General features: G+C 40.7%; 1 protein-coding gene across 2 annotated transcripts in view; it reads right to left on the minus strand.

The window, feature by feature from the left end:
• prkcbb (protein kinase C, beta b) overlaps positions 1-12,384 on the minus strand; it is a 116,502-nt gene that overhangs the window by 32,798 nt on the left and 71,320 nt on the right. For both annotated transcript variants that reach the window (XM_038696249.1, XM_038696240.1), the window contains exons 10-15: positions 7,802-7,975; positions 5,357-5,448; positions 4,221-4,283; positions 2,986-3,124; positions 2,511-2,591; positions 1,455-1,562 (exon numbers count right to left, since the gene is read on the minus strand). In XM_038696249.1, coding sequence (XP_038552177.1) covers positions 1,455-1,562; positions 2,511-2,591; positions 2,986-3,124; positions 4,221-4,283; positions 5,357-5,448; positions 7,802-7,975 — 657 coding nt within the window. The remainder of the gene's footprint in view (positions 1-1,454; positions 1,563-2,510; positions 2,592-2,985; positions 3,125-4,220; positions 4,284-5,356; positions 5,449-7,801; positions 7,976-12,384) is intronic.

Consider the following 12,384-nt stretch of genomic DNA (forward strand, 5'->3'; position numbering starts at 1 on the left):
TTGGAGGACAACAGGCTATTTAAGCTGAAGTTTCGACGCAACACCATCATGTTCACGGACTGAAACATGATGATTAGTTTTTCTCTTTCAAAATGGAAATATCTTGTAGCATCAGAAAAGGAAAGCTTCACATAGTCTTCACACACACACACACACACACACACACACACACACACACACACACACACACACACACATATTAAGTTAACCCAGGCAGTGCTGGCAGGGGGCAGTGGGAGCTGTGGGGGTGGCCAGCTTTAATGCTCCACTGAAGGTCCACTGTTGTAGCACTACAAACCAGTAATCATCACTAATGCATAACACAGTCTGTGTGCGTGTGTGTGTGTGTGTGTGTGTATATCTCACTGAACATATTTGTCATCAATTTGCCTATAAATGCCTTTACCTTTAAATTCAGTGGGAGGATGTATGACTGAAGTCACGTGTGGCTTAATTAAAGCTTGCACTATATGTTGATGTTATGCATACGTGTGTGTGTGCTTATTTATTGGTAAGGATGGAGCTTAAGAAACAATTATGAGAATACAAATAAGCTCTAAAGCAGAGCTCGGTTAGGGATCCTTGATGCCGAATAAATCACTAGATAGAGATGACCTGCTCTTTGTAAAAGGACCGAATGTGTAACTAAACATGCCATACATCCTTATGTTCGTGTGTGTGTAGTTTGTCGTAGTCAGTGAAGCATGGAGTTAGGAGATGAGACAGAGAGATGGGGGTTTGATAGAGAGAACCCACTCCGTTTATTGCAGTAATCAGCTCACACACAAACACACACACCTACACACACACAACCAGTCCAGTTGGGAAGTGTCCGGGCATCATTTGGTACTGGTACTTCTCTGAAGAGGAGTTTCCACAGTCAACTGGGCACACTGCACAAGCTTAGGCTATTAGAGAAGTGCAATGTGTGTGTGTGTGTGAAAGAGAGAGAGAGAAAGAGGGAGAGAGAGTGTGTCTGTGTGTGTGTGAGAGATAGAGAAGATGCACAGTGAAAAAAGCGAACCGGCGGTTTAACAATGCACACTGCAGAGAGAAGGACGGGAAAGTAGAGCGTTATGACAGAGGGGGAGAGAGAGATAGATGGAAGCAGGACAGATAGTGAGAGCAGACAATGTTGTTTCACTCCAAATAAATGTTCCCCCACAATGGCTTTAATTATGCAGATAATTTTTATGACCCTCTCTGCCTCCTTCTCTTCCTCTGTTCACCTCCTCCATCTTTTTGTTCCTGCTTCCTTTCCTCAAACAAAATTAATACCCTCCCAAGTATCTCTTCTGTGTGTGTGGAAGACAGAAAGAGTGTGTCGAGGAGAGAGGGAGCCAGACAGAAAGAAAGAAAGAGTGAGATTTTGTGAGGAGGAAGAAAGGTTGAGCTTGCGAGACAGACACTGTGAGTGTGTGTGTGTGTGTGTGTGTGTGTGTGTGTACACTCACCCCTTTACAGATAGCGACAGCCTCCTTGGACATTGACTTCGGATAGGAGACGTGATGCTCCATAATGGACTGAAATAACTCATCCTCATCTTCACCGTCAAATGGAGGCTGGAGAGGAGAGGAAGAAGGAGTAGAGGATAGAAAAGGAAAGGAGAGCAGGACAGAAGAGAAGAGAGGAGAAAAGAAGAGAACAAGACAGGAGAGGAGGAGAGGAGACCATAAAAGAGGGGGAGAAGCAGAGGGCAGGACAGGACAAATATATGATATTTAAATTGAATCATTAAAAGCTTTTATGTCTGAACTAATAATGAAAATAAAGCAGGCCTGTAACGCTCACACAATATCCACCCCAAATGACATATCCAGGATTTGAAAATGTCACATCTATTCTAACAATTATTAATGCCATGAGAGAAAAACTCATCAAGGGATTTAATTTAATAGCTAACCTTTTATTACACAATGTCAAAGTTTGTTTTGTCACATTCAGTCATGAATACAAATTGTCTTGAGAGGTGTCAAGCAGTGCTTCCCTCTTGTTCCCTTTGTCTCCACCGTTGTTCTCCCTCTCCTTATGTTCCTGTCAGTCTTCTGTCTGTTTCCCTGTTGGTCTGTGTGTGGTGGTGTGTCTGTCTGGGCATGCCGATCCTCTCCTGCTCTTGCTGCTGATTGGCTCTTACACACCTGTTACCCATGCGGCAATCAGGATCCGGCTCTGCAGTCAGTTTGTCTATGTGGTACAGCGCTACGGCTAACTTCTAGTACTGATATTCCTCTAGTTTTCTACGTGTGATCTTGTGACTAATTCCGTGTTTCTTTGTGTCCAGATTCCCCAGCCTCGCTGTGCACTAATTCACTGTTTATTCTGTCTACCACTGCTAACCCTTGCTTGCAATTGTCTACCGACACTGCTTACATAGGATAACCTCACCTCAAATTTTACTAGCATATTTGTGCTGTCTCAACTTTTTTTTTAATTTCTTTTTTTTCACCAAGTTGAAATACTCTATTTATAAAAGTTAACACACATGGGCATTGAAACAGACACAGACTAACCTGTCCAGCCAGCATCTCATAGAGCAATACTCCGAAGGCCCACCAGTCCACAGATTTCCCATAAGGTTGGTAGGCTATGATCTGAAATATAAGAAATATCGGACAACCCATTAAAAAGAGCAGTGACAGTGAATCCTCCACATGCTTAAAGGATAGCTTAAAGGATATTGTAGCTACTAATAGCAGCTACATATTTATTGTAAAGACATTAGAGTGGTATCAATCTTCTCACCTAACTCCTGGCATGAAATAAGTATATTTCCTGTGTTGTTTGTGTATTGTCGATCACTGTGTACTACATAATGCACGCTTTATATGTAAATATAGACTTTAGACTATGCTATACAATGACAGACCAGATCAGTACACACTCCGGCCAGTTCATTGAAGCCTATTAACACAGGCCAGAGACAAAGACCAGGGCACATGCACTGCAGGCCTACCCACCACCACTCACACCTCACACACACTCTACCTCAGGAGCTATGTAGTCTGGTGTTCCGCAGAAGGTCTTTGTGGTGACTCCATCAGTCATATTTTCTTTACACATGCCAAAATCTGCTATCTTAATGTGACCCTCACAGTCCAGCATCACATTGTCCAGCTTCAGGTCTCTACAGGAGAGAACGAAACAACATTAAAGTTGAACACCCAACATGGACCACAGAGGCTCATCATCTAAAATTTTGCTTTTTTACCCTTAAGTTTTCTTCTCCTCTCCAATCTCCCTTATTCTCTTCAGTGGGAGTTTAATAGGGAACTGCTTAATCTAAGAGGTGGAGCTAAAGCGACACCAAGCCAGATGACAGATGTGATTGTAATTTGCATTTGGGGGGATTTATGGGGGTTTATTCTCGGCATGATATTATGAACAGCAGAAACCAGTTAATTGTAGTTGAAGTCTAATGGTCAAAATCTACTTGTTGTCTGAAATGTTCAGTGGCTAATAGGGGGTGAGTCAGGTAGTCAGAAAACCTGATTGCCAAGCCCTGTCTGAATACTGTAAGTGTTACAGTTACTTAGCAAGTAGCAAGTGGTTCAAGTTTTTTCATAAAACTTGAACCACTTGCTACTTGCTAAGCTAGTACATCTGTCTGTTACTCTGAAGTAGTGCTATGGTTGTTTATAGTTTTAAATCGCAGATTGTGCTGAAATAATCCTTCGTAAAGTCCTATGAATTTTTTACAAATTTGTTACAAAGTACCTGTTTGTCAAACTTGTATCATTAAAGGTATAGAAATGTTTTTGGGCTGTCATTTTAAACCAAAACAGTGTCTACTATCACCAAGAAAATACATCCTTTAATACATTGAGAATAAATAAGTAAATATTGTTATCATATCATACTGTAGGTTATATTTAAGTTTCTGCTGCCGCCATCTGTACCACAGTATATCACTGTGGGGTCAGGGTTAGGGTCACTGAGAGTGTGGAAGAGAACAAATAATTGCGAGAAAGACGGTTATCGCATTAAAATAAACCTGGGGTGGCGTGACAAATTACTATATCACAATATATTATTGTGATATATGATCTGCTTTTTTCATGATAAACTTGCCTTTGATTCAGATTAAATTGTCTTGTGTGTGTACGTGGAGGTGGCACCACTCATTTCTACATAAAACAGAGTAAGACTGAGACTGAGTCTGATCTTAGCTTTACATGGTTTGGTGTAAATATTATTTATTTAGTATGTTGTGTAGCGGTTACCTGTAGATGATGCCCTTTAGATGTAGGAAGAACAGACCAATGGCTATCTCCGCAGCATAGAATCTACTCACACACAAACACAAACAGCAACAGTAATTAGAAAGAGGCTGAGAGAATGAACAGAAGGACAACAGGGGGATAATTTGTGTATATGTGTGTGTGTGTCTGTATGTGTCTACATAAAGGTCAGTGCTGTCTCTTTAAGGCCAGAGAGCAGCTGATAAGATCAACAGGAGGAGTCTGGAGCACGCAGTCAACTATGTTTGCGTGTGTGTTTGCGTGGGGGTGCCCAATCAGTGGATGTTTGTAAAGTGCACCTAAAAGATGCCAAGAGGCATTCTGAGAGTGTAGACAGCTGTGCAAAATACGCAGAGCCTGTTTGGAGCTTGCTGGATGTTTTTTTCTGTGATCAGAATGACGACCGGTGGGGCGTCGCTGCTACAGGAAGCTAGCACGGCTTTGGTTGCAAAACATAAATACACAGGAGTGTAAAACACGAAAGACAAGACACTGAGACAGAAGTTCAAGGCTTCATCATCATCCACGGAGCAGAACATCCTGACTATTGTCTAATAAATAAATGAAACAGAGTAGAACAAGTTGATGGCCTTAGATAAATGAGTTCCTCACCCTATTCGACTTGCCCTTCAGCAGTCTAAACCTTCTGCCAGAGGGAAGAAACTTTAATTCCCTATAAAGCAGATGAAGGGCAAACTCCTCCACGGCTCTCGCTTTCCCGACAGCCCGCTTGTCAAATATGTCAGCCCGCTGGTTTGACTTGACACCAGTGATCTCGCCAGCCACCTTAATTATATTCTGCAGTTTTGGAGGTATTCTACCACACACTGAAAACTCGCAGGATTACTTTCATTTCTTTGAAGTTCTTCAGAGCAGCAACGTGCATCGGGGCGAACAACATATTTCACCCCAGGCTCTGCTAAAATTGCTCACTCATCACCTGAGCATGTCAAACTGTGGATGGCTTATTCAATATGATTTTTTAAAGTATTACCAAAGTGTGACACACCTATAAACACAGGATTAAGGTTTTGTGTTAGGATGGCATAAGAATGTACAGTATATAGCCTTTAGTCTACAAAAGCTTTCTATGTGTGTGTGTGGGTGTCTGTACTCACACAGCATGGGGTTCTTTGAACTTGCCGACCTGCTGAATCTGATACATGAGATCTCCTCCGTTTATGTACTCCATGACAAAATACAAACGGTCCTGTTGAGAGATGGTGGGGCAGACAGAGAGAGGGAGGTCAAAAAGTACATGCTCATAAAAAGCAGGCCAGAGGTCACAGAGAAGCAGGATGATAGTGAGAAAAAGAGAGTATGATACTGTAGAGAGAAAAGGATTGTTCAGAGATAGATAGACAATGATGGGTCAAATGAGAGAAGATTAAAGAAGAGATACAGAAAAGACTGACAGAGGCAGTGAAATTGGAGGGATAAAAGATGAAGAGGGAAAGAGGAAGAAGACAGTCAGAAAGAGGAGATTGGGTTGTTGTCTGTGCGTCCAATCAGTGTTCAACTGCCTGAACACAGCAACATCAATTTCAGAGCTAATTCTTCTCCATTATCTGCAAAAATTGCCAATAAGGTACAGTATGTGAGGGGAGTGTGGAGGTTTTTGGTGTGTGGCCATGTGTGTGCTGGGATAAAATATTGTGGAGTTGTGTTGTGTGTTACGGCGTTTAACATGTGTTTGTTCGCGTGCACAGCTTGTTAAGTCTCATGAGCAGTTGTTTATTGTGCGCAAAATGTCCTCTGTGTATGTGTGTCTGCAGTGTATGTGTGATGACAATGTATTTGTGTGTGCGCTACACACCATATACAGTATGTATGCGTGCATGTATGCATGTTATAATTGCCTTTCTGTGTGTGTGTGTTACAACTGCCTGCTAAGTCCCATACGTACGAAAGCCCTCCTTCTGGACAGAGAATTATTGCTGAGGAGGACTAACACACTCACTTCTGGTTTGTGTGTGTGTGTAGGCCAGGTCAACTTAATTTGTCTAGCCTTTAACCACAGCCTCAAATGGATTCAAACCACATTATTTTCATTAATCAATGAAAACATGTACAAACGAGTGTGTTTATGCAGGATGTGAATGCAAATGACATGTACTCAGTGTTAAGTATGAAACCAGCGAGCTATATTTACCCCTCTGTTGACTCATCTTTAGTGTAATATGGATTATACGTCAGAAGATGAGCATGAATCAAATATGAATCCGGCCTGTGTATTCCAGCTGTGAGCTGGTGACAGCAGGCAGGGTGGCTGCTGTTAAGACCACAGCGCTCATCAACAGTGCGGCTGTGCCGTTCAGCAGGATGCCGCACCGTGGCTCCCTTCTGATCAAATATTATGTGAAGGTGTAGGAGCCAAGAAGGGTGTCTTTAGCCACTGTATGTGTGTGTGTGTGTGTGTGTGTGTGTGTGTGTGTGTGTGTGCTACGAACAAACAAACATTTTTTTGCCATTAAACAGACATTCATAGAGTCTAAGGAGTCAATAACAACAACAAATAAAATTAAAGAGAAAACATAATTGTAAATAAATAATAAATAATCATCTGTATTTGTCTTCTACCTGCCGCATTTTGTGAAATTGTGTCTAGAAAACTGTATATAGCAATACTTTGAACGGTTTCCTGCCCTGCCATTCATTTTTACTTTATCATTGGATGATATTGAGCAAGTTTGGTTGAACTGTGAACATGTAGGCAGGTGTGATAATATATAGCAGGGAGATAAAGTACACACTACTCCAACCCCAAATACACAATTATACTATGTGTTTGTTTATTAATGATTCAACTGTTTGATCATTTTGGAGGCTGATGTTTGTGGTGCTGTTGAGCTGTTGAACTTACATTATACAGAGAGGTTTCATTTAATGCTTACCTTCACAAGAATTAGTAGATTGATACCATTCTCATAACTGTCCATTAAATATTAAGAAACAGCCACCAGCTGTTTAGCTTAGCATAGCATGAAGACTGAAACAGGTGGAAACAGCTAGCCTGGCTCTATCCAAAGATAACAAAACCTGCCTACAAGCTCAGAAATGAACATGTTACTGGATGTCGTGTTTGTTTAATCCACACAAAAAACAAGTAAAGCAAGTTGCAGTTTTACTGAGGGTTATGTGCCAGACTATTTCTTTTTTAAGTCTTGTCATCAGAGTGAAGTTGAAGTCATTGCTCCTCGCGAAAAACTAGTGCAACCTCTCGTAGAACCACAAAATGTTGTTTTTATACTTCAGTTTTTGTACAGATTAATCAAACAGGATATAATTTGTCAATTATTGAGCTTTAGAGGTGCTCGTGGGTGGATTTCATTACCTTCCGATAGAGCCAGGCTAGCTGTTTCTCCCTGTTTCCAGTCTTTCTAAGCTTGACTAAGCATTTGCAGGCCTTATACATAATGGACAGGTAATAATTAATATCAACTTATTCTTGGCAAGAAAGTAAATTGATGTATTTCCCAAAATGTCGAACAGTTGCTGAAAAAAGTGATCAGACTACTGTTTTTTTTTATAAAGGTATGAAAATGTTTAATATTTTGTCATACCATGCTCTGGAAGGTGGAGTGCAGCTGTGTTAAAAATGGGGGCTTGCCAGCCAATGCTAACACTCTCTTCTCCACCATGGTGCATTCCACATCATCATCCTGGATCACAACGTCCTTCTTCAGGATCTTTACAGCATACAGTTCCTCAGTCCCTTTTCGTTCTGCCAGCATTACCTAAAGAAAGGGGAAGAGAGGAGAGATGAGAGGATGGATGGGAAATACAAGGAAGATAAATTCATCAATATTCAAAATCTTTATGGTACACAGCTCCTGTCATGCCTTTCTACTAACATCGCCAAGAAGGCTGCAGGGAAGAAAAGAAAGAAAGAGGGTGAGGAAGGGAGGGATGCAGAGAAAGCAGGAAGGAGAGGACGTCCTGTAAAGGGCAGGGATAAAGGAGTGGCGTGATAAAAGAAAGCTTCTCTGACTGTTTTGGGTTAGACAGACAAAGTAAAAATAAAGAGACTAAGGACAGGAGGGAAGGAGAGAGCAAACTGATTCATCATTTTTCACAATGGCATCTGAGGAGAGGGCAAATAGGAGAAACGGAAAGAAAAAGAAAGGCAGGACAGGGGGAAAGGAGTTGATAAAATGTTTCCTGCATAGTGTGATTGTATGTTACTCTGTAGGAGATAGAATCTTGTTCACAATTTGTGTCAGAGGATATTCACTTTTGAGGAATGTCAAATTGTGAGATAAATGCCTGGTGAATCTCGAATCGTGGCACTAAGTAAAAATGCAAGCAGACGCGTCATCAACTTGCATCATCCCTTTTTGCTACCTCTTGAACAGTGTTTTTAGCCATAGCAATGGCATTGTTGTCTTGTTTTTTAAGTTTACAGAAATGAAACTCACAATGGTTTGTCTGCCAGTGTATACTGCATACTCCGACTGGTTGGTTTGTTGACATTGGTCGTAGCAGAGGCCACACTGTGAGAACTGCCTGTTTGCTAAACCCCTTGCTGAACAATGATTGTCCAGTCATAGCTTTGTTTGCTATTGGCAAAGCAGGCTTGTTAAACTTTGGATTTCTCCACATGTTTAAGTGGTGTGTCTGAAACTGTACTAGGAACAGTACTATGCTTTTAAATAGTTTGGAGGGTACTTTCTAGTTTCTTAAAGCAAGAGCAAAAGTGTAAGGAATGGATTAAACAATGTCTTTTTTTGCTCCAACGTAAGATGCATGTCAGGCTTAATAGCCAACTTACCTGAGATAGTGATAGTGTTTGCCAAAACACATGGGTTAGTCCTCCTAAAAGCCTTCCTCCTTAAAAGTGAAAACAACTATGTAAGCTAATTAAGGCCTAGAAAGTTATGAGGTCTTGGATTTTTCTTTATAATACTAAAAATACTAGGACTAACTACGGTACAATACAAAACAATACTTTGTTGCTAATTTTAGCCTGTTTAGCTAGCTGGCTACAGTTGATAAAATCTGTCAGCCACAGTAGTCATTACAGCTTGCAAAGTTGCTGGTATAGATTTGCTACTTTTGTCTATCTGATATCAAGGACCCATGGTTTCTAAAACGTGTATGAATTTTGCGTGGTAAATCTGCCACCGTTATCTTTGTAAACAGTGAAAGTCTCCATGATTTTAATGCCATGCAGCTCTGTTCTGTCTTTACTGAAGATGAAGAAAAGAGGAAGGGCAGCGGTTGGATCAAAAGTTAGTCATACAGAGCAAGATTATTTAGTGCTTCTGTAAGATTTTCATACTGATCAGCTTCTCTCTGCCTTTCAAGAGCATCAGGGAGGAGAAAAAGTAGAAAAGAAAGAGTAAGAAGAGAAATAGGGAAAAAGAGGGGATTATTTCACATTTCTTTTTCAGGATATTTAGGGCACAGTGTGGGGGCGGATGGAGATAAAGGAAAGGTGGATGGGTGAGGAGAGAGGGATTAAAAAAGTGGGGGATTGATTGAAGGAGGAAGCGAAGGGCAAGAGGAAAGTTGTGAAGTCTAGGAGGACATCTGCTTGGAATTACACCTGTGAGACACACACACAAATACAAAAACACATAACATGGGTGGCAATTTCATATATAATCTGTGGCTGCTGATTTCTGTGGCGGCAGTTGCCAAGAATAAAACCACTATGAGATGCTTCTGCGTTGCTGTGTGTGTGTGTGTGTGTGTGTGTGTGTGTGTGTGTGTGTGTGTGTATGTGTGTGTGTACTCAGCAGCTTAAATGTCTTGCAGCCAAGGTCAGGCTCATGCTGCTTACACTCTCAAACACAGGAGTAAACGTTTCTGTCTCGTCTTCCTCTCTCAGGCCTCTTGTTTACCGTATCCAGTTCTCGTCTTTTTCAAATAACATTTCTTCTCGCTTGTTTCTCAATTTCTCCCTTTCCTAATTTCCCCTTCCTTTCTCCTCTCCCGTCCTCATATCGTCTTTTCTAAAGAATCCAGTAGCTGCTGCAAGTAGCCGGCAAAATGTGGGTCAAGTCTCAGCTCGCAGTTCGTCTCATAAAAGTTGAAGCAGGCTTGTGACCAGGTCACACAAGTTCCATCTCTCTGGACTGATATCTGTATGGGGGAATTATATTAGCAAGTGAAATTGTTGAGGGTGTCTGTGCTGTGTGTGTATGGCAAACCTTACCAAATTGAGAAAGTGGAGCTGAAAAGCAACTATTCAACGTTTTGGGAAATACATTTATTTGCTTTCTTGCAGAGAGTTTACATGAGAAAATTGTTATCACTGTTGTAGCTAGCCTGGCTCAGTCCAAAAGCAACAAAATCCACTAACCAGTAGGTCTAATGCCCACTACTACAATTAACATGTTTTATCTCGCTTGTTTGGACTATAACTTTTAAGTATGTGTTCTTTAAAGTTGATTTTGTAACTAGAGGCATGGTTCTTTCAAGAAATTACATTAATACTGTCAATAAAAAATATGCGTTTGCTAGCTTCCATGCTATGTACAATATAAAGATAGGAAAATCAGATCACCATGAAAAGCAAAGCAAAGCATCAAAGCAACAGTAACCAATGAAAACGTTTAGGCAGTGTAATTTTGATTTAAAAAAGTCAGATTAAAGCTCTCAATTTCAAGCTTTTATGTTTCTTCTTTTATGTTTTGAACTGTTACGGTGACAGTATGCTAATAGCAAAAAGCTTCTGTCATCAGAAGGACACAGAGCAGGAGACCCAGGCCAATTTTCAGAAACTGAGGAAAGTTGTAAGTTGTATAAATTATCAGTACAGATAAACCATTGTGTAAAGATCTCCTCAGTGAGCTGACATAGTCTATATCTGTACATGTGTTTCGGAATAGAACCATTTCCTGCTCACTTGTTAAATGCCACATTTTCTGAAATTGTGTCTAGAAAACTGTATATAGCAATACTGCCTACTACAGTTTACTGCCCTGCCATTCATTTTTACTTTATCATTGGATAAAGTTAAATGGAAAACATATCACGTTCATTATTCATTCCAAAACCGCCACAAATACAGCAATACGAGTGACCTTATCTCCACTTCATAATTATTTCCCCCTAAGAGATCGGAAACTCAGCAGCTTTGCTGTTTATACCTTATAAATATTCAGGCATGATAATGTAGAGGGGTTATTGGGATACTACAGGGAGTGTAGCACATATGGACTAAGATGTGCAGGTATATATTTATATGTTTGCGTGTGTGTGTGTGTTTGTGAAGGTGTAAATGTGTGTTGGCATAGAGGACAGCCACAGTTCAAGAATGTTCATTACAATCTTCAGCATTTTTCAAAGTTTTGATATCTGATCTATGCTGATGGTATCCTTAGACAAAAAAGTGTTTGTGTATGCGACTCACCCCATATGGTGGCAGTGTGACTGTATGTAAATACAAACTCTATAAAGTTGAAACAGAGAGGAAGGACGCCATCTGGCCCAAAGCTCATTTTATGCAACCACAAGGACAAGGACGAAACCGACACAAGAGAAAAGAAGACATAAAACCACAGGGTTTCATCCAAAATCAAAACGCCTCTGCAGACAAAAGACACACAGGACACAAAGCAACAGAAGCATTTTGGCATCATTACACAGTAATTTAGGAAGACGAGCATAAGCTGTTTTTCATTACACCTTTTCAATGTAATTTTAGGCAGTTAACCTGATGGATTTAGCTTTGCGTGTTACATTTCATGATCTCATCGAGGTTCCGTTTCTTACTCAAGGTCATTTTGGTCAAAGTTTCATTCAAAAACTGCTCTACTATGAATTGTCGGCAACACCCTTTTATCCAAGAAAGTTGTTCAGGGTCATTTGACAGAAAAGCTGTCCTCAGGATACTAACTGTCATATGTCGTAAATGATGCCCCTGTGTTTTCTCTGCTGACCTTGCAGAGTGAATTTACCCAGAGAAAACTAATGAAACCACACTCCACTGCACTACACCGCATGATACTGCACTATGTTGTATTACAGTGGGCTGTGTTGTATTATTCTAAACGGTCATATATCATATAGTCTATACAGTCCAATCATATCCACCGAGGCAGTGTGTATTTCCTGTTTAGCCTCACACAGACAGACAGTCACTGTAGGACACAGTGGGACTTCTTCAGGCTGCTAGTGTGCCCAAAACATTTAATAA

The sequence above is a fragment of the Micropterus salmoides genome, unplaced genomic scaffold (genome assembly GCF_014851395.1).
Source record: "Micropterus salmoides isolate LMB-PRFRI ecotype aquatic unplaced genomic scaffold, ASM1485139v1 Ms_hic_scaffold_10, whole genome shotgun sequence".
NCBI lineage: Eukaryota > Metazoa > Chordata > Actinopteri > Centrarchiformes > Centrarchidae > Micropterus > Micropterus salmoides.